Source organism: Cucumis melo, chromosome 1 (genome assembly GCF_025177605.1).
Source record: "Cucumis melo cultivar AY chromosome 1, USDA_Cmelo_AY_1.0, whole genome shotgun sequence".
NCBI classification, from domain to species: Eukaryota; Viridiplantae; Streptophyta; class Magnoliopsida; order Cucurbitales; family Cucurbitaceae; genus Cucumis; species Cucumis melo.
This window is the reverse complement of record NC_066857.1, coordinates 525,328-545,690: the sequence shown is the minus strand read 5'-3', so window position 1 is coordinate 545,690 and position 20,363 is coordinate 525,328. Positions and strand designations below refer to the sequence as shown.

At 35.0% G+C, this 20,363-nt stretch overlaps 6 protein-coding genes across 6 annotated transcripts; 2 read left to right on the top strand and 4 right to left on the bottom strand.

The window, feature by feature from the left end:
- The first annotated feature begins 976 nt into the window (after nt 1-976).
- LOC103495254 (scopoletin glucosyltransferase-like) lies at nt 977-2,767 on the top strand. The gene has a single exon (XM_008456748.3). The coding sequence runs from the start codon at nt 1,122-1,124 to the stop codon at nt 2,556-2,558; it is 1,437 nt and encodes a 478-aa protein (XP_008454970.1). The 5' UTR covers nt 977-1,121; the 3' UTR covers nt 2,559-2,767.
- Nucleotides 2,768-5,151: 2,384 nt separating this feature from the next.
- LOC103495252 (scopoletin glucosyltransferase-like) lies at nt 5,152-6,723 on the top strand. Its single transcript, XM_008456746.2, has one exon. The coding sequence runs from the start codon at nt 5,152-5,154 to the stop codon at nt 6,592-6,594; it is 1,443 nt and encodes a 480-aa protein (XP_008454968.1). The 3' UTR covers nt 6,595-6,723.
- On the bottom strand, nt 6,686-8,352 carry LOC103495253 (scopoletin glucosyltransferase-like). Its single transcript, XM_008456747.3, has one exon. The coding sequence runs from the start codon at nt 8,350-8,352 to the stop codon at nt 6,910-6,912; it is 1,443 nt and encodes a 480-aa protein (XP_008454969.2). The 3' UTR covers nt 6,686-6,909.
- Nucleotides 8,353-9,434: 1,082 nt separating this feature from the next.
- On the bottom strand, nt 9,435-11,203 carry LOC103495250 (scopoletin glucosyltransferase-like). Its single transcript, XM_017046187.2, has one exon. It carries the CDS (start codon nt 11,092-11,094, stop codon nt 9,646-9,648), a length of 1,449 nt encoding a protein of 482 aa, XP_016901676.1. The 5' UTR covers nt 11,095-11,203; the 3' UTR covers nt 9,435-9,645.
- Nucleotides 11,204-11,683: 480 nt separating this feature from the next.
- On the bottom strand, nt 11,684-13,474 carry LOC107991336 (scopoletin glucosyltransferase-like). Its single transcript, XM_017046186.2, has one exon. It carries the CDS (start codon nt 13,279-13,281, stop codon nt 11,827-11,829), a length of 1,455 nt encoding a protein of 484 aa, XP_016901675.1. The 5' UTR covers nt 13,282-13,474; the 3' UTR covers nt 11,684-11,826.
- A 1,120-nt stretch (nt 13,475-14,594) lies between these two features.
- Nucleotides 14,595-16,404, bottom strand: LOC103495670 (CBS domain-containing protein CBSX2, chloroplastic). The gene is made up of 8 exons (XM_008457297.2): nt 16,088-16,404; nt 15,891-15,981; nt 15,727-15,791; nt 15,595-15,643; nt 15,444-15,499; nt 15,222-15,337; nt 14,999-15,056; nt 14,595-14,891 (listed from the first exon to the last, which is right to left on the bottom strand). The coding sequence occupies exons 1-8, from the start codon at nt 16,253-16,255 to the stop codon at nt 14,814-14,816; spliced, it is 681 nt and encodes a 226-aa protein (XP_008455519.2). The 5' UTR covers nt 16,256-16,404; the 3' UTR covers nt 14,595-14,813.
- Nucleotides 16,405-20,363: the final 3,959 nt, after the last annotated feature.

Sequence of the window (20,363 nt, the reverse complement as noted above, 5' to 3'; positions counted from 1 at the left end):
GGAAGAAAATAGAAAGAGGAGGAAAGTACCGGCACCGAAAAACCAAATGGGAGGAAGAAAGTGGAAGAAAATAGGAAGAGGATGAAACGGCTACAGTCGCGAAGAATCGTCTGCACTTTCCCACGAAGAATGTGCTTGAAACACGAAGAAAGTGGAAGAAATCATATGTAGGGGTAATTTCGTCTTTTTCATTAAAAATTGCCATATTTGCAATTTTTTATAATTTTTGCTACATCCTTAATATATTTTGGGTCAAATGCTATATACCCACTCGACCCTAATTTGTGAGTGACGCAAGTGCTGACACTATTCTCACCAGAGTCCCCATTTTTATTCATTCCTCCAACCTTTGATTCATACAAACTACAAACTCCATCAAATTCATGCCTCCTTCCTTTTCATTCACTTTTCAACCTTTTTTTAGATATTTCCATCCTGACTTTCTCTTCAAACTTCCATTTTATATTCTTCGATACTTGACAGGAAAGAAAGAAAAGAAAAACCCCACCTTTTTATGCTATCTCATTCTAGCTTCTTCTAGATTTTTGAAATAAGGTTTTGAATCGACCGTCATCTTAGAATCAAGTGATAATATCTACCTTGTCTAAATCACCAATTTAATTGAATATTGGGAGAATTTAATCTCTTAAAAAGAAATTAATCCCTTTTGGAATGGAATGATGTATATATGTTTAAGGATTGAGCTTTATATATAAAAAGTACTCATTTTGAATATTTATAAATATTTTACCATTTAAAATAATTTTGGTTGGATTGCGACCAAAGTCAATAAATTTCAAATTGGTGTCCCAAATGATGGAATTATTATCAAAACATATGGGAAAGAGGAAATGAATGGGTATGAGTATGAGAGACAGCAACTAAAGCTATTCGTTTTTCTAATTAACCAAATCAAGACAACCTTTCTACATTTTTTATTGGGTTTTATTTAAACTAAGACATGGAAGAATTCCATTCATATTTGGCTTCTTCTCTTATAAATTCTCCCAAATCCCTCACTCTCCTCTTCATCGTCTTCATCTTCTCCAACGAAATTAATTCAATCTTCCATCTGCAACTTCATACATCTCTTGCAATAATAATATAGTTCATTATCCACTATGGGCAGCGAAGACCGACAGCTTCACATCTTCATGTTTCCATTCATGGCTCATGGTCATATGATTCCCATGGTGGACATGGCCAAGTTATTTGCATCTCGTGGCATCAAGATCACCATCGTCACAACCCCTCTCAATTCCATCTCCTTCTCCAAATCACTTCACAATTATTCCGCCGATTCTCTCATCCAACTTCTCATCCTCAAGTTCCCTTCTGCTGAAGCTGGTTTACCAGAAGGTTGTGAAAATGCCGACTCCATTCCATCCATGGATTTTCTCCCCAATTTCTTCCGAGCTGTCTCCTTGCTTCAACCACCTTTTGAGGAAGCTCTCCAGAACAATCGCCCCGATTGCCTCATCTCCGACATGTTCTTCCCTTGGACCAACGATGTTGCTGACAGAATTGGGATTCCCAGGCTGATTTTCCATGGCACGAGTTGTTTCTCTCTTTGTGCTTCCGAGTTCATGAGACTTCACGAGCCTTACAAGCATGTTTCGTCCGATACAGAACCTTTTCCCATTCCTTATCTCCCCGGAGATATTAAGCTAACCAAAATGAAACTCCCCATCTTCGTTCGGGAGAATACCGAGAATGAATTCAGCAAATTTATCACCAAAGTTAAAGAATCGGAATCGTGTTGCTATGGTGTTGTTGTCAACAGTTTCTACGAGCTGGAAGCAGAGTATGTAGATTGTTACAAAGATGTCTTGGGAAGAAAAGCGTGGCCAATTGGCCCACTTTCATTAACAAACAAAAAAACTCAAGAAATCACGCAAAGAGGAAGAGAATCAGCCATTGACGAGCATGAGTGCTTGAAATGGCTCGATTCCCAGAAACCCGACTCGGTTGTGTATATCTGTTTTGGAAGTTTGGCCAAATTCAACTCTGCTCAGTTGAAGGAGATTGCAAATGGACTGGAGGCATCTGGGAAAAATTTCATCTGGGTTGTCAGGAAAGGGAAAGAAGAGGAAGAGGAGCAAAATTGGCTACCCGAAGGGTACGAAGAGAGGATGGAAGGAACAGGGCTGATCATAAGAGGATGGGCACCGCAAGTTTTGATATTGGACCACCCATCAGTAGGTGGGTTTGTGACACACTGTGGATGGAATTCAACCTTGGAAGGAGTGGCTGCGGGAGTTCCAATGGTGACATGGCCTGTGGGGGCGGAGCAGTTTTACAATGAGAAACTGGTGACGGAGGTACTAAAAACAGGAGTTGGAGTTGGGATTCAGAAATGGGCTCCTGGCGTGGGAGATTTCATAGAAAGTGAAGCTGTGGAGAAGGCAATTAGAAGAATAATGGAGAAAGAAGGAGAAGAGATGAGAAAGAGAGCAACAGAATTTGCAAAGAAGGCAAAGTGGGCAGTTGGAGAAGAAGGATCTTCATATTCAAATTTGGATTCTTTAATTGAGGAGTTGAAATCGTTGGCATTTTAGATTCACTTTTCCAACTAAATTAGTTCATGTGGGACTTCTCTTGGATGGGTGTGTGTGAGTTCATGTTCCAACTCAAAGTCATCTACTAAATATTTGGTTTAGCTTTTTGAGGTTTTATTATTTATTACAAATGTGTATGATCAATGTATTTAGTTTTTATTTTTTATTTTTTATAATACACAATAATCTATGAATTTTTAAATTTCAAATGGTTTTGAACATGAGAGGATGTCCTAATAATGGTTAAAGATCTAATGTAATATTTAATTCCACCGATTTTTTAAACAATTTTTTAAAATTAAAATTCTTGAATGACTAAACACATTTTTCCAAACTTAATGTCTGAATTCTACTAACCTAAATAAAAAGACCATTGGAAGAGTTTCATACTCAATAATTATATCTAATAAAAGCCTAAGAAAAGAAGTCCATAAAGATAATGATAAGTCTGTCTTTGATTGCACCTAATTTGTTGACATTCTTGATTGATGTGCTTAAATTCTAGAAATAGATTTGGAATATATTTACAACTTTTTGACTCAGACACTATGGTTAAAATTCAAATTGGTTTATGAGGAAAAGAGTAGAGATTATAGAAAAAAAGAGAGAGAATTACTATGGATATCCATTGTGGTTGAATCTTTGTTGGATTCTGCAAAGGTACTTTGTCTATATTCCATATCTGGGGCATTTATATCAGCACTACGTTTCTTCAATTAGATTGTGTAATTTTTGGTGAAATAGGAGTGTAGTCTTTTGTCTCCTCATGTGAAAAGATGGTAATGATGATGAGGATCAAATGTTTGGGTGTGCACCGAGAAAAAGTAGTGAAAGACAGATCTACTGACAAAGATTTAGTAAAAGATTTTTGTTGCTTCAACAAAAGCTTTTGACATAGAGTATCATGACACTGAATTTATCGAATCTAATATTGATGAAAACGAGTCGTTGAAACTAAGTTCCTTTGTTAGAATACAAAAGATCAATCATTCTTCCAGTTCATTGACGAAATAGTGAGAAGTTTATTCTTGCTTAGATTTATGTTAATGACATTATCTTTGGTGGATTGACTCAATGCATGGTAGACAACTTTGTTGATCAACTGAAAGCTTAATAATTGAGATGAGCATGGTAAGTGAGCTCACATATTTCTTTGTTTTCCAGGTTAAGCAAATGGATGTTCGTATATTTCCTTCTTGAGAGAAGTATGTTAAAAAGATGGTGAGAAAATTTGGACTTGACAAAGCTCAATCCAAACGCACTGTAGTTGTTATTGATCATTCCAAACTTTCTCACAAGAACGTGTTGTTGTGCATGTCTCATCCTCTGCTCCTTTGCATGTGTTTCCAAAAGACAATATTCCATTTGATAATCTTGATTTTCCTGTTCCGATTGCTCTTTTCTCTGATTTAAATATATTATTGAATGTGCATGCACACCCCTGCTATGGTTGATCATGATGTTGTTCCTAATGTCAAAATTATGTTGTTAGTGTATGTGAATCTTATATATAAATGTTGGTATCGATGTTCTTATTTGGAATCATGATTAATTTTCTAAATTATCTTTGTAACGGTTGAATTTGAAATGTCTATGAGCATGTCTCTGATTCTTCTGATGATCATGTTGTTCTTGTCGATCTGACGAAAAAATGTAAAAGGAAATTTGTTTTATAACAAGTATTGATGTTGAATACTTTATATCAAAATCATCGTAAGCAAAATACAATCTTTACAATACTTTTAAAAGGATCCGTCAAATTCTTAGAAAATTAAGTTCCAATTTTATAACCAAACGCTTGGAATGATCAACATAGCTTTTATTTTAATCAAACTTCGAAACTAATTACTAACCACTTTAAAAGTATATCAGCAGCCCTTCAATAGTATAGTTTAAAAGAAAATATATATTTTATGTCTTCTTTATTTTAGAAAATTTCATTTTTCTCCCACCTTTTCCATTCACATCTCAAACTTACATATTAAAAAGTGTAAATATCCATTATATATACCATAATTTATTTTAAAAGCTAAAACTTTGTGTAAAATAATTGGTTTGGTTGGACTTACTTTTATTAAAAAACAATATTATAAACGCCAATTTTGACCAAAAATTCAGCATATTCCCTTTACATATAACACCACTCCTAATGCATCCATCCCATTATATATAAAGACATTAGGATTAGTATAAAAGTTCCAAAATTAGGTGGACTAAATTTTAATAAAATTGACATAGGATAAATGGTATGTCACTAATAAATTCATAATCATTTCCTCATTATTATTTAGTCAGTTTTAGGTTTGACTGCATTCAATCCCAATAAATTTGAACAACAGTCTCGACCAACCAGTTGTTGAATGATTATTAAAGCATGAGAGACAAAAACTAAAGGTTAGGAAATGATGTGTGTAAGAAAGTTGATTCATTTAACCAAAGGAAAGAGTAAACACATCGAAGAATCTCATCCACATTCTCTTATAAATTCTCCCAAATTCCTGCTCTCTTCTTCATCTTCTTCTTCTTCTTCTTCTTTATCTGCCATTAACTAACTCATTTCTTGTGTATTTTTTTTTTATTTAATTCATCCATCATGGCTACCGAAGGTCGACAGCTCCATATCTTCATGTTTCCATTCATGGCTCACGGCCACATGATTCCCATTGTGAACATGGCCAAGCTTTTTGCATCTCGTGGCATAAAGATCACCATCGTTACAACCCCTCTCAATTCCATCTCCATCTCCAGATCACTTCACAATGATTCAAATTCATTGGATATTCATCTTCTCATTCTCAAATTTCCTTCTGCTGAAGTTGGTTTGCCGCCTGATTGTGAAAATGTTGACTCTCTTCCAACCATGGATTTGCTCCCCATATTCTACCAAGCTATCAACTTGCTTCAACCTTCTCTTGAGGAAGCTCTTCACCAGAATCGCCCCCATTGCCTTGTGGCCGACATGTTCTTCCCTTGGACCAACGATGTTGCTGATAGAATTGGGATTCCCAGGCTGATTTTTCATGGCACTGGTTCTTTCTCTCTTTGTGCCTCCGAGTTCGTCAGACTTCACCAGCCTTATAAACATGTTTCGTCCGATACAGAGCATTTTCTCATTCCTTATCTCCCCGGAGATATTAAGCTAACCAAAATGCAACTTCCCATCATTCTTCGGGAGAATGTCGAGAATGAATACTCCAAATTTATCACCAAAGTTAAAGAGTCAGAATCATATTGCTATGGAGTTGTTGTGAACAGTTTTTACGAGCTGGAAGCAGAGTATGTAGATTGTTATAGAAATGTATTAGGAAGAAAGGCGTGGCCAATTGGCCCGCTTTCACTATGGAACAATGAAACCGAACAAATCTCGCAGAGAGGAACAGGATCCACCATTGACGAACATGAGTGCTTGAAATGGCTCGATTTGCAAAAACCCAATTCGGTCGTGTATATATGTTTTGGAAGCTTGGCCAAATTCAACTCTGCTCAACTAAAGGAGATTGCAATTGGGGTGGAAGCTTCTGGGAAAAAATTCATCTGGGTAGTCAGGAAAGGGAAAGGGGAAGAGGAGGAAGACGAACAAAATTGGCTACCGAAAGGGTACGAACAAAGGATGGAAGGAAGAGGGTTAATCATAAGAGGATGGGCACCCCAAGTTTTGATATTGGATCATCTGGCGGTGGGTGGATTTGTTACACACTGCGGGTGGAATTCGACGCTGGAAGGAGTGGTTGCAGGGCTACCAATGGTGACGTGGCCGGTGGCTGCAGAGCAATTTTACAACGAGAAACTATTGACGGAGGTACTAAAAATAGGGGTTGGAGTTGGGGTTCAGAAATGGGCACCTGGCGTGGGAGACTTCATCAAAAGTGAAGTTGTGGAGAAGGCGATTAAGAGAATAATGGAGGAAGAAGGAGAAGAGATGAGAAACAGAGCAATAGAATTTGCAAAGAAGGCGGAGAGAGCAATTGAGAAAGACGGATCTTCATATTTGAATCTGGATGCTTTAATTGAGGAGTTGAAATCATTGGCATTTTAGACTCGTTTTTAAACTACTTCTTGTAGGGTTTCCTGGATGGGAGATAGCCTACCAAACATGTCGTTAACTACCATTGTCATAAAGAATATCATGTTAAAAAAGAAGGATTTTCAGCTGAAAGTTATTCAACATCAGTCTCAAACATGTTCCAATAATACTTATGATAAACATAACTATGTTTGAGTGAATCTTTTCAAATCAATAACCTGAACTCAGTGAGGGCATCGAGTAAAGTAACTAAAACCACGTTTACTCAGGTGAAGAAGATGTAATAATCCAAACAGCACCACGGGCACAGCCACCAGAATGAAGCCTTCAGAACGCCAACGATTTCAATTCCTGTATCAAATCATGCAAATTAGAGTAAGACGATCCATTTTCGGTAACAGCTTTCTTTGCCATCTTTGCCAATTCTTTAGCTCTGTTTCTCATCTCCTTTGCTTCTTCTCCTTCCATAACTCTTCTAATTGCATTTTCCAAAGCTTCTCTTTCAATGAAATCCCCTACAACTCTCACCCATTTTTGAACTCCAATTGCAACTCCAATTTTCAACACGTCTGTCACCAGCTTCTCGTTGTAAAACTGCTCTGCCGCCATCGGCCATGTCACCATCGGAACTCCAGCAGTCACTCCTTCCAGCGTGGAGTTCCACCCACAGTGTGTCACAAATCCACCCACTGCCGGATGATCTAATATCAAAACTTGTGGCGCCCAACCTTTTATAATCAACCCTTTTCCTTCCATCCTCTGTTCGTAGCCTTCTGGTAACCAATCATGATTCTCTTCTTCTTCTTCCTTCTTCACTTTCCTCACAACCCATATGAAATTTTTCCGAGCCGCTTCAAGCCCACTTGCAATCTCCTTCAGTTGATCAAAGTTGAATTTCGCCATACTTCCAAAACACACATACACCACCGAATTGGGTTTTTTGGAGTCGAGCCATTTTAAGCACTCGTGTTCGTCAATGCTGGATTCATTTCCTCTTTGAGCTTTTTCTTCAGTTTCCTTATTACACAAAGAAAGTGGGCCAATAGGCCAAGCCTTTATTCCTAAGACATTTCTACAGCAATCTACATACTCTGCTTCCAGCTCGTAAAAACTGTTCATGATAATCCCATAACACGCGAATCCCAATTCGTGAGCCCTCTTTATAAATTCGCTCACTTCATTTTTTAGATTCTCCCGCACGAATTGAGGAAGCTTCATCTTCGTGAAAGTAATATCTCCAGGAAGACGAGGAATGAGAAAGGGCTCTGTATCTGATAAGACATGGTTGTAAGGCTCATGAATTCTCATGAACTCCGAAGCACAGCTAGAGAAAAAACTAGTGGCGTGGAAATTGAGCCTGGGGATTCCAAATTTGGCAGCAACATCGTTGGCCCAAGGGAAGTACATATCGGCGAGGATGCAATGGGGGCGTTGTTTCATAACAGCCTCCTCAAATGGGTTTTGGAACAAATTAAAAGCAGAGATGAATTTGGGGAACATATCAGGAGTGATGACGGAGTCAAGATTTTCACAACCGTCTGGTAGTCCAACTTCAGCGGAAGGAAATTTAAGGATAAGAAGTTGAATTTGAGAAGTAGATAGGGATTTGGAATTTTGGATTGAATTAGAGATGGAGATAGAATTGAGAGGGGTTGTGACGATGGTGATTTTGATACCGCGAGAAGAAAGCAATTTGGCCAAGTCAACCATGGGAATCATGTGGCCGCGAGCCATGAAAGGCAACAAGAACATGTGGAGCTGAGTCCCCATTTTAGTGGTTGTGTTGAAAAATGAAATGAAGAAGATGAGTTGAAGAGAGGAAAGTCTTTGATGGAGAAGAAAAGGAACACGAAAGTGTATATACATATAAATGTGTCCACTTATTTAAATCTTGTTCTTTTGGAGCTTCTTAATAATACCTAATCTCTAATAATTTTAATTAATGTTTTGATTGGAATCTTCACACTTAATTTGTTATTTTAAAATTAAAAAAGAGTTGAAATAGGAAGAAAAAAACAAAAGAGGTTGTCTCTTGATCCTATTAAATAATAAAATTTGTCACATGTGTTATGGTATTGATTTTTTATTTGAAATTTTATAAAGCAATGCAATGGTTAGGTATATCTTACGATGCATCAAAAGTTTTTTCCTTTTTTATTGCTTCTTCTTGAATTTTTTGTCACCAACAAGCCCTCCTCCTATAACTATTTGTAAATGGAATGAATTCAAAAGGCCAACGATTTCAACTCCTTAATCAAAGCATCCAAATCGCAGTAGGATGATCCATTCTCAACAACAACTTTCCTTGCCATTGTTGCAAATTCTTTAGCTCTATTTCTCATCTTCTGCTTCTTCTCCCTCCATAATTCTTCCTATCTTCTTTTCCACAACTTCACTGTTAATGAAATCCCCAATGGTTCTCACCCATTTTTGTACTCCAACACCAACTCCAATTTTCAATACCTCCGTCACCAGTTTCTCATTGTAAAACTGTTCTGCCGCCACCGGCCATGTCACCATTGGAACTCCGGCAACCACTCCTTCCAGCGTCGAGTTCCATCCACAGTGTGTTATAAATCCACCCACCGCAGGATGATCCAATATCAAAACTTGTGGCGCCCATCCTCTTATAATTATTCCTTTTCCTTCCATCTATGGAGCTGATTCCCCATTGCAGTAGGTGTGAAGAAAAAGAAATGAAGAAGATGAGTTGCAGAGGAGAGGTGTTAATGGAGGAAAAAGGAATACTGAAGTGGGGATTTTTGTAATCGAAGAATGCCAAAGTACTTCATTGTAAACATTCGCCCATACCTTGTAAAGATAATGAGGTCTCACATTTTACAACGTTTTGATTTGTTGTTTAATTTATATTTTATAGTATTAGGCGGTTGCAAATATAAAAACAAATTGCTCAAACTAATAGCACCAAACAACAAAACCGCAAATATACAAAAAATCTAAATCCAACCTACGTAATAAGTAATGAATAATATTTGTTGTTATTCTCACATTATAGAGTTTAAAAACCACACATTTAGAGCCAATTAGAAAACTGAATGAATTTCAAAATGCAAAGGATTTCAATTCCTTAATCAAAGCTTCCAAATCAGAGTAAGACGATCCATTTTCTGTGATAGCTTTCTTCGCCATCTCAGCCAATTCTTTAGCTTTGTTTCTCATCTCCTCTGCTTCTTTTCCTTCCATAACTCTCCTTATTGCCTTCTCCACAGCTTCACTTTTGATGAAATCCCCCACAGTTCTCACCCATTTCTGTACCCCAACACCAACTCCAATTTTCAACACCTCTGTCAATAGTTTCTCGTTGTAAAATTGCTCTGCTGCCACGGGCCACGTCACCATCGGAACTCCGGCAGCTACTCCTTCCAAAGTGGAATTCCAGCCACAGTGTGTCACAAATCCACCTACCCCTGGATGATCCAATATCAAAACTTGCGGTGCCCATCCTCTTATAATCATCCCTTTTCCTTCCATCCTTTCTTCATACCCTTCTGGTAGCCAATCCTTATCCTCTCCTTTTTCTTCATCCCCTTTCACTTTTCTCACAACCCATATAAAAAATTTTTCTGAAGCTTCAAGCCCAATTGCAATCTCCTTCAATTGATCAGCGTTGAATTTCGCCATACTTCCAAAGGACACATACACTACTGAATTGGGTTTTTGGGAGTCAAGCCATTTCAAACACTCGTGTTCATCAATGGCGGATTTGTTTCCTCTTTGAGCTTTTTCTTCAATGCCCTTGTTATATAAAGAAAGTGGGCCAATATGCCACGCCTTTCTTCCCAAAACATTTCTATAGCATTCTGCATACTCTGCCTCCAACTCGTAGAAACTATTCATAACAAGCCCATAACACTTAGAGTTTGCTTCGTGAGCCCTCTTCATAAATTCGCTTAAATCATTTTTGTAATTCTCCCACATGAACTCAGGAAGTTTCATCTTCGTGAAAGTAATCTCTCCGGGTAGACAAGGAATGAAAAAAGGCTCGGTTTCCGACGAAACATGTTTGTAAGGCTCGTGAATCCTTATGAACTCCGAAGCACAGGTGGAAAAAAAGCCAGTGCCATGGAAATTGAGTCTGGGGATCCCAAATTTGGCAGCAACATCGTTGGCCCAAGGGAAGAACATATCGACTACAATACAATGGGGGCGATGTTCCCTAACGGCTTCCTCAAATGGGGTTTGGAACAAATCAAAAGCAGAGATGAATTTGGGGATCATGGCAGTGTTGGTGACGAAGTCGAGATTTTCACAGCCATCTGGTAAGCCAACTTCAGCAGAAGGGAATTTAAGGATGAGAAGATGAATTTTGGAAGGAGAAATGGATTTGGAATTGTTGTGGATTGAATTAGAAATGGAAATGGAATTGATAGGGGTTGTGACGATGGTGATCTTGACACCTCGAGAAGAAAGCAATTTGGCCATGTCGACTATGGGAATGATGTGGCCAGGAGCCATGACAGGGAATAAGAACATGTGGAGTTGAGTCTCCATTTTAGTGGCTGAAACGAAGAAGATGAGTTGCAGAGAAAGAGTTGTTAAAAATACATATACTAAGGAACATGAAAGTGGAGATATTTATAGATTACAATATTGAAGCTTCTTCTCGAAAGTCAAAAACAAAACTCAAAACTCTCCTATCTTACATCATTGTGTTTCTTTATTATAACTTTATAAAATATTTTGAATCGATATTATTATTATTAATGTGAGGTTTTACTTTTATTATATATAGAACCTCCCAATTTTAGAGTCTAAATTAGCCTTAAAATAAGTTTTCATGTCAAATAAAGATGTAAGCAATTACGTCACACACCATGCAAGATAATGTTGAAAAATCTACCACTTGAGATCTACACACGTGCCTTACCCAAGTCATGCGTGTGTGTCATGTGTTTATATTATATGATGACATACTAAATACTTCTTATAATATCATTCTTAATACATAGATTAATAATAGAAGAGTTTTAAAACCACAAGTATTCAACCCATTTTTCTTTTAAATTATATGGACCGTTATCATTAAATTATGAAGATGGTAAGGTTAGAGTTATGGTTACCACTCTTATTACTCATCAACTTAACACAAGTAAAAGTAAGAAGATTCATTACATTTATAAAATATTTAGTCAAACATTATCAAAATCAATCCAATTATATTTATTATTGACACTTACGATTTGATTTATAAATACAAACTCTTCAGGATTATACCAATTTTCATTATGCCAAGGATTTCAATTCTTTAATTAAAGCATCCAAATCAGAGTAGGATGATCCATTTTCTGCAATAGCTTTCCTTGCCATTTGTGCAAATTCTTTAGCTCTCTTTCTCATCTCCTCTGCTTCTTCTCCCTCCATAACTCTATTTATTGCCTTCTCCACAGCTTCCCTTCTCACGAAATCCCCTACAAGTCTCACCCATTTCTGAACTCCAACACCAACTCCAATTCTCAACACCTCCGTCACAAGCTTCTCATTGTAAAATTGCTCCCCCGATACTGGCCACGTCACCATAGGAACTCCGGCAGCCACTCCTTCTAGTGTGGAATTCCACCCACAGTGTGTCACAAATCCACCCACTGCCGGATGTTCCAGTATCAAAACCTGCGGTGCCCATCCTCTTATAATCATCCCCTTTTCTTCCCCCCTCTGTTCGAACCCTTTTGGTAACCATTCCTCATGATCCTCTCCTTTTTCTTCTTCTCCTTTCACTTTTCTCACAACCCATATGAAATTTTTTCCACAAGCTTCAAGCCCACTTGCAATCTCCTTCAACTGTTCAAAATTGAAGTTCGCTATACTTCCGAAACACACATACACAACTGAATTGGATTTCTTCGAATCAAGCCATTTTAAGCACTCTTGTTCGTTAATGCTGGATTCATTTCCTCTCCAAGCTTTTTCTTCGGTTTCCTTATTGCATAAAGAAAGTGGGCCAATATGCCAAGCCTTTCTTCCAAAGACATTTCTATAGCAATCTGCATACTCTGCCTCCAACTCGTAGAAACTATTCATAACAACCCCATAACACTTTGACTCTGACTCTATTGCCTTCTCTATAAATTCACTTAAATAATTTTTTACATTCTCCCGCATGAATTCAGGAAGTTTCATTTTCGTGAAAGTAATGTCTCTGGGTAGACAGGGAATGAGAAAAGGCTCTGTTTCCGACGAAACATGGTTGTAAGGTTGGTGAATCCTGACGAACTCTGAAGCACAGAAGGAGAAAAAGCAAGAGCCATGGAAATTGAGCCTTGGGATTCCAAGTTTAGCAGCAACATCATTAGCCCAAGGGAAGAACATATCAGCTATAATACAATGGGGGTGGTGTTCCATAACAGCTTCCTCAAATGGGGTTTGAAGCAAATTCAAAGCAGAGATGAATTTGGGGATCATGGCAGGACTAATAACGAAGTCAAGATTTTCACACCCATCTGGTAAGCCAACTTCAGCAGAAGGGAATTTGAGGATGAGAAGATGAATTTTGGAAGCAGAGAAGGATTTGGAGATTTTGATTGAGTTAGAGATGGAGATAGAATTGATAGGGGTGGTGACGATGGTGATCTTGATACCACGAGAAGACAACAATTTGGCCATGTCGACCATGGGGATCATGTGGCCTCGAGCCAAGTAAGGGAACAAGAAAATGTGAAGCTCACTGTCATTGCTACTCATTTTTACTGCCTAAACAAACAAAATGAAGAAACGAAGAATGAAAGTTGGAGAGGAGAAGAGAAGAGAAGGGAAATGTGTGAAGAAAAAAGAGGAGGGAAGTACATATATATGTATATATGTGTATATATATATATATATATATATATATAATGAGGAAAAAATGAAAAACGACAAAAAAGAAAAGTAAAATAAGGAGTAATCTATTTTCTTGAAAGTTAGGTTTAAGCATTGAGCTTTATAATATGATATTTAATAAGACAATGGGTTGAAATGATAAAGAAAGACTTGTGGGATTGTGCTTGGCCTCCACGAAATAAGAAAACTATTAACTTTATAATATTATTTTTTATAAATTATTAAATTATATCTCTTAATTTGGACTTTGTATAAATTTTTTAATGCCCTTAAATCTTTTTCATGCAACTATTCAAAACATAGAGAACATAAATTCACCATCTCAAACATGCTACTAATGAACGTGTACTACAAGTAAAAGTTTTAAAGTTCTTAAATTTAATGTTTTAAAACAATATTTAAATACATGATATGATGTATACGAATGTTTTATTCTCAATCATACATATGATCAGCTCAATTTATAGAATATAAATAACACGTTTCTTTTTTATTATATACACATCAATCTAGCGGATTAATATGGAGCCATTTCTATCAAAATAGTCACATCCCATTGGTATCATTATGTTCGAGTAATCACGTCTCATCTTGGAAAGTTGCATATTATTGATATCGATCGATTTAGATTACCAACTTCTAGAAATTTATTAAAAAGGTATAGAAAATAAGATATTAGAGTGATTCATTTATGTCTTAAATCCAACAATACTTGTATAGTAGGCTAACTCAAGTATGTGTGCTTCAAGTCTAGTCCATTGTTACACGGTAGCCCTAACTTGATCTAGAGGTTGGGTCCCCATCCAAACCCTATAATGTTACATGACGATAGGCCTAACTTCATTTTTTTACTTTTTGTTCCAAACTCACATTTAAAATGAGCTTTTCATTTTGGTTCATACTTTGTTTTGGTAACCCTACACTAATTGATCAAGTAAAATGACATAGCAACTATTGTAAAAATGTTTTACTTTGAAAGAAAACTCTCTTGCTTAAGTAAAGTATCATCTCTCCAACAAAATATACAAGCATATCACAAAAATTTCTCATTGTATGTGTTAATAAACATTCATGTTTTTAACCAATTCGATTGAGTAACAGCTAGTTGATTATCTCTTTTCTTTTGACACATCATTAACATTTGAAGGATATAGAAAATATTATGATGCATCCATAGCTAATCAAATCACAATTTATCAATCTTTAGTTATATAAAAGTTTCGTCGATAAAGTACTACAAATAAAATTAATAAATTATACATGAAAAAATATATCAATAAACTATGTGATAAATGAATGATGCTACACAGTAGATGAGAGGCAAAATTGGTATGTGCCTTGTCGATAACATTCTTTGTTTGATTGATCTCTTTGAACTTCAAAATGTATCTTCTTGGTCATATTAACTCTTTTGAATGAGTACGTTTCATCTCTAAGCCAACTCTAACTATATCTTCTCTTGTAATGATTCCCACCTGAACAAGAAAGAGATTTGCGTGAGTTATAATGTGAAGAAAGCATTTGCCTACGTATCACAGTATAATGAGAAGCATCATAACTAAATAGGCTTTAATTTACTTACTAACTTCCCTTCACAATCTACCACCGGTAAACGATGGAACTTTGTTTCAAGCAATAGCCTACACAAAGGAATAAGAAAAGATTAGGTTTTTGTGGTTCTAATTATGTATATTAATCAACGTTGTTAGCTTATTGATCTTTTTTTAGTGTCACATATTATCATTTAATTTGGTAGTTTCATATTTAATAATGGGAATCAATGTTAATTAATTAAGAACACAGACCTTGCAGCATTTTCGAAGTTCATGGTTTCACTAACAACCAATGGAGCAGGTGTCATTAAATCTCCTACAATTTCTCCATTCTTTTTGCTCAACAATTTCTGTATCAACTTGAAGCTCTGCCACAATAACATAATAATCAATCCAACTTATCTTCAAGAATGTTAAATAAATTAGAAAAATGGAAACTCAAAAAGAACATATTTTAATCTTTTTGTTACTTACTTCCCAGCTACAGTTAACATCTGGAAATATATTAATAATGTCACCACCACCCACACCTACATATATCATCAGCATTTCAAATAAAGATTAATTATAACTTCAAAATGTTAGTAATTAACTTTGAGGATATCTATATGTAATGGGGATGTACCTGAAATTGAGTCCAATGCTAACAAATCATAATCTGAGACAACGCCAACCTGTTATGGAGTTTGAAGATTTTCCAATCATTTCCTAAAAGAAAATACATTTATCAAATGAATGGTGTTGTTATTATTGTTACCAGTTTCCAGTCGTCATCAACTACAGGAAATCCAGATACACTCTTCTCCACCAGAACTTCCAAGGCTGTTTCATCCGATCAAACCTCAAAGTTAAATTTGAAAGCAACATATATATATGACACAAAAGAACGATTAGACTAGCTTAAATTATAAATTGAGATACCTTCCTCGATACTCGTGGAAGGCTTAAGAACCAGCAAATTCCCTTTCTTCGTCATGAAATCTCCAACCGTATACGATCCATTATTCCTGAACTGAAAAAAACAAAACACAAACACACATAATTGATATTGATTTCTTTAACCAAAATAATTTCACAGTGTCTTATAAAATCAAGAAAATTCGAATATTCAAGCCTACCGGAATAGAACTGGCCACACGGTGACCGGAAAATGCTAACGCGAGAACCGGAGACCGAAACAGACTCGAGGGAGATGAATCAAACGTCCCGGCATGCCGGAATTGCGTCGTCGGCAATCGTGAATTAGAAAAAAAAGAGGGAACGTAGGGCGTAGAGATTGAGGCCATTTTTTTCCTATTTTTCTGTTTTTGGGTTATTTCGGCGGAGAATAAAATAATAGTTGAGAGAATTTTTTGAATGAATTTAGAAATGAAAATGGTGATTTATAGGGGAAAGGCGGCGACTTCATGGAAAGGGAACGGAATCGGCCATCGGGAACGGAATATGAAACAATCAAATTCTAATTACTATTTGCTTTCTCGTTCAACGAATAGGTTTCTGCCACGTACGTTTTAATAGTTTTCGTTTGACTAATAACGCGCGTCTTGCGGGGTCTGGGTCCCACACGCTGGACACGTGTTGACCTTTAGGGAAATATTTTGACTTTTTTTTTTTTTTAAATAGAATTAATGAATTGATTTCACTCTAGATTCTTCCATCACAAAGTATCTATAGGATATTTATATGGTCTTTCATAGGTGCACACAAATTATATAGCAAACAAACAATAAAAACATTATCTTATGAGACCATATATATATATAAATATATATATATATATATATATATTCACAACACGGGATTCAATCTATTGATCACACACCAAACTAACTTTTGATGCATGAGTCATTATAAACATCTCTAATAAGATTAACTTGGCATGTATTGATAATATCCAACTTGTTCTATACACCCGTCTTAAAGTAAACATTACGTATGAATTCATGATCAATTTGGTTGGGAAAAAGTATGCATCGAAATGTTCAAATAATTAAATATTTAATAGGATGTTTAAGATGTTTAAATTTAGAGGATAGGAATATATAGGATACAAGATGTATAAGATTGCAATGAGATTCACGTTAGTTTGATAGATATCTTTGTAAATTTAAATGCCTCGTGTAAAAAGGTTGATCCACGTTTTTAAAATTCACGTGGAAAGTAACTATTTAAGAAATAATTAGTGAAAGAATATAGAAAGTTGAGAGTGTCATCAAAGTTGATGAGGAAGATAACAATAGAAATGGTTTACAAATAGATCCTATTCCCATATGTCTTTCATTTTATTTCTAGCGATTGTTTACGTAAGCAAATACATTTGTTTAGAAACAAATTTCATAATTAAAATAAATTTCAACAGTAATGGTATAACATTTTTCTTTTTGTTAGAGGTCAAAGATTCGATCCTTCGTCGTGTAATTGTCGTACTAAAAACTTTGCATTCTTTATTTAATTTGGTGATATATGTAAAGAAATAATCTAAATTAAAGAACGAAAAGAAAGGTTGTTGGATCGAAAAAAGAAAAAGGAAATTATTGGTTTAAAATTGAGGGTATGAATGTAATACAAAAGTACAATCTAAACAAAAATATACAAACAAACAAAATGTCACATAACACTGATTCAATGAAAGAGGTGTGGAAAAATTTGGATCATATTAAATATTTGTATGGTTTTAGGCTAGAATTATGGTCATGGATAGAAGATATGTATTATTATTATTATTATCATTATAAGCTCAATCAAATTCCATTTTGGTCCCATTTTTCCCTACAATAGACTCTATGCCTATTGGGATTTGGAGCCCAAAACTCCTAAGGTCCATTTTGATGGGCTAACTTTGATGTGTTTAGCCAATTTAGTTAACTCCTTAACTATATATATGTGTGTGTTTTGCATGGAGAAAGAAATTTAATTTGACACGAGCGTGAACACCGGCGGATTTAATATAGGTTCAGCAGGTTGAACTCTTTCAACTTTATTATTTTTATATGATATATATAAAAAATGTATTTAATTTTTAATATTTATAATTAATTTAGTGGTTACGTAGTTTCGAGGGTCGTTCTTTTTTTCCCATGTTTTATTAACCGTTAAAAGAACTTGAATTAGATGATTTTCTTTTAATTTGCTCAATCAATACTATTAAAGTCAAATAAAGTTGTTTTTTTTCTATTTTCTTTTACGGTTGTTGCTAATGTTTGGACTTAATAACGTTATAAAAATTGTTTTAAATGTCAAGATTTTTGAATATATGTGTATGTGTATGGCATTTCTTTTGTTAATTAGTTATTAATAGTTAAATTCTTGTTTGGTAATTGTTATGATTTCTGTCTCTTTTGTTTTTTAACATTAAGATTATTTTCTCTTGTTTTTTATGATGTGTTTTTCTTTTAAATACAACGGTTAAATTCTCAGCCAAATTTTAAAAACAAGTTTAAATCTTGTTTTTTTTTCTTCAAATTTTTGGTTGGTTTTTTAAGACAATTGGTAAGAGCAATAGAAATCAAATGAATAATTATGGAGATGAAAGTATTATGTATATGCTTGATTTATGAAAACCAACCACCAAATTGTCCTAAATTATTATAATAATTTTAAAATAAAAAATTGTTGTAAATTACAAAATTGTTGAAAATATTTACAAAATATAACAAAATTTTGAATTTATCAATGATAGATCAACGACAGACATTAATAGACTTTTACCAATGGTAGATATGAACTTTTGCTATATTATTTGATCTTTTGTTTGCATTAACTCGATCTAATAAAATAACACCTTTGGTTATTTTTACGTAAACTTAGACATGTATGTGGTTTTGACGTACAGGATTGGATCGTGTTTAATCAATAACCAAAAGTGTATGTATTATAGGGATCAAATTAAGTATCTTATCTTGTTAACACTTCAAATATAACACACTTTGCAATTGTTATAAGAGTTGTAAAGTGTTAGGAATGATGTGATTCTTGTCATTTATGTGGAGACATATAAGTGGAAGTATCAAATGCAAGAATTTGTAGAAGAGCAGACTTCAAATGTTTAATCTCTCTATACTAACATTAATGGAAGAAATTAACATTTCATAGGATGACCATAAATAGCTTGACCTTAATCTTGAGTGGGTTATAAATGAGTCTATAAGGTCAATCATTTGATACCTATGGGCGAGAGTGATCAGATTGCGACTCAATAAGCCTACAATTTTGAAAATTTTTCAGAATATGGAGCTATGATTTCTATCTTCACAAGTCGAGAGTCATACAAAAGCACATTGGCTCTGAGCAAGTGAAAGGAAAGTTCTATAGTTTTTTAGCGATGAAATAATATCAAGGAAAAGTGTATTTATACGCATGTCTGTGGCACCTCAGTCATCCGATAGAAAAATAATTCAACGAAAGGGGAGCACATTCTATCTTCCCAAGCGTTGTGGATGAATACCTCAGGGGTTGAGTGAATAATTTTTATGGTTGTTGAATTAACTGATGGTTACTCTGTCATACCTTGTGACAATCTAGGTTATGTCGACCTTCATAATTTTCCTATCTTTTTAGTTGCTTTTTAGACCTGTTTGGACTCCCCATTAGTGTTAAGTCGAAGCCAACCTTTCAGCTATCTCTAACTTGACCAAGGTATCAGGGAAATAAACCATAGAAGTCACATAAACCTAAAAACTCACAAATGTGTCACGTCCTAAGTAAAACTAACTCATACAATAACATCACTCCTAAATCTTTGACAAAGAAATGATTCTCACTCAAATGTCACATCTTCATGTTTTAAGCCCACTTAGTTGACTAGAAAGGTACATATTTATGCTACTCGTTGGGTTAAATTTTAGTTGAGTCATTAAATTTAAAGTATTAGAAAAAAATAGAGCACGATAAAAGAATGTACTAATAGATCGAATGAAGAATAAACGTCAATGTTTTGAATCTTAAACTTTAACACCATGTCAGTGCTTAGTATTTCATGTATAATATTCACTTTGGCTTGCTACAGTTTACTTAAATTACATTTTGATCTTTTACGATAACTTTACATAAAACAAGAGTGCCACTAATCATAAAAACAACTTCAAACATCCCATCTCACACATGTCTTGTAAACTTGAAAAATCAAATAAAAATGGAAATTAAACTCTAAAAAACCCAAATAATACAAATTGCCCTATAATTTCAAATTTCTCCCCTAAGAATCAAGAAAAATATAATTTTTAATGCTAAAGATAAAAAAAAAAAAAGAGAGTTATTACAAAAAAAAAAAAAAGAATAAACTATCCACAAACATTACCTTATCTCAAAAAGAATTGATAAGAAAAGAAAAAAAAGAATATATATTATATTATATATATGTGAAAAAAGAAAACATGATCTTTTAAAGGAATCTAC

Bases quoted from the DNA above. Each gene is read 5' to 3' on its own strand.
- LOC103495254 (XM_008456748.3), top strand. From the start codon at position 1,122: ATGGGCAGCGAAGACCGACAGCTTCACATCTTCATGTTTCCATTCATG.
- LOC103495670 (XM_008457297.2), bottom strand. From the start codon at position 16,255: ATGGCCTCAATCTCTACGCCCTACGTTCCCTCTTTTTTTTCTAATTCA. The intron at 15,500-15,594 runs GTACATCCCCAT...TGATATATGTAG, and splicing joins AGCATTGGACTCAATTTCAG to GTGTGGGTGGTGGTGACATT. The intron at 15,338-15,443 runs GTAAGTAACAAA...TTATTGTGGCAG, and splicing joins ATGTTAACTGTAGCTGGGAA to AGCTTCAAGTTGATACAGAA.
- LOC107991336 (XM_017046186.2), bottom strand. From the start codon at position 13,281: ATGAGTAGCAATGACAGTGAGCTTCACATTTTCTTGTTCCCTTACTTG.
- LOC103495253 (XM_008456747.3), bottom strand. From the start codon at position 8,352: ATGGGGACTCAGCTCCACATGTTCTTGTTGCCTTTCATGGCTCGCGGC.
- LOC103495252 (XM_008456746.2), top strand. From the start codon at position 5,152: ATGGCTACCGAAGGTCGACAGCTCCATATCTTCATGTTTCCATTCATG.
- LOC103495250 (XM_017046187.2), bottom strand. From the start codon at position 11,094: ATGGAGACTCAACTCCACATGTTCTTATTCCCTGTCATGGCTCCTGGC.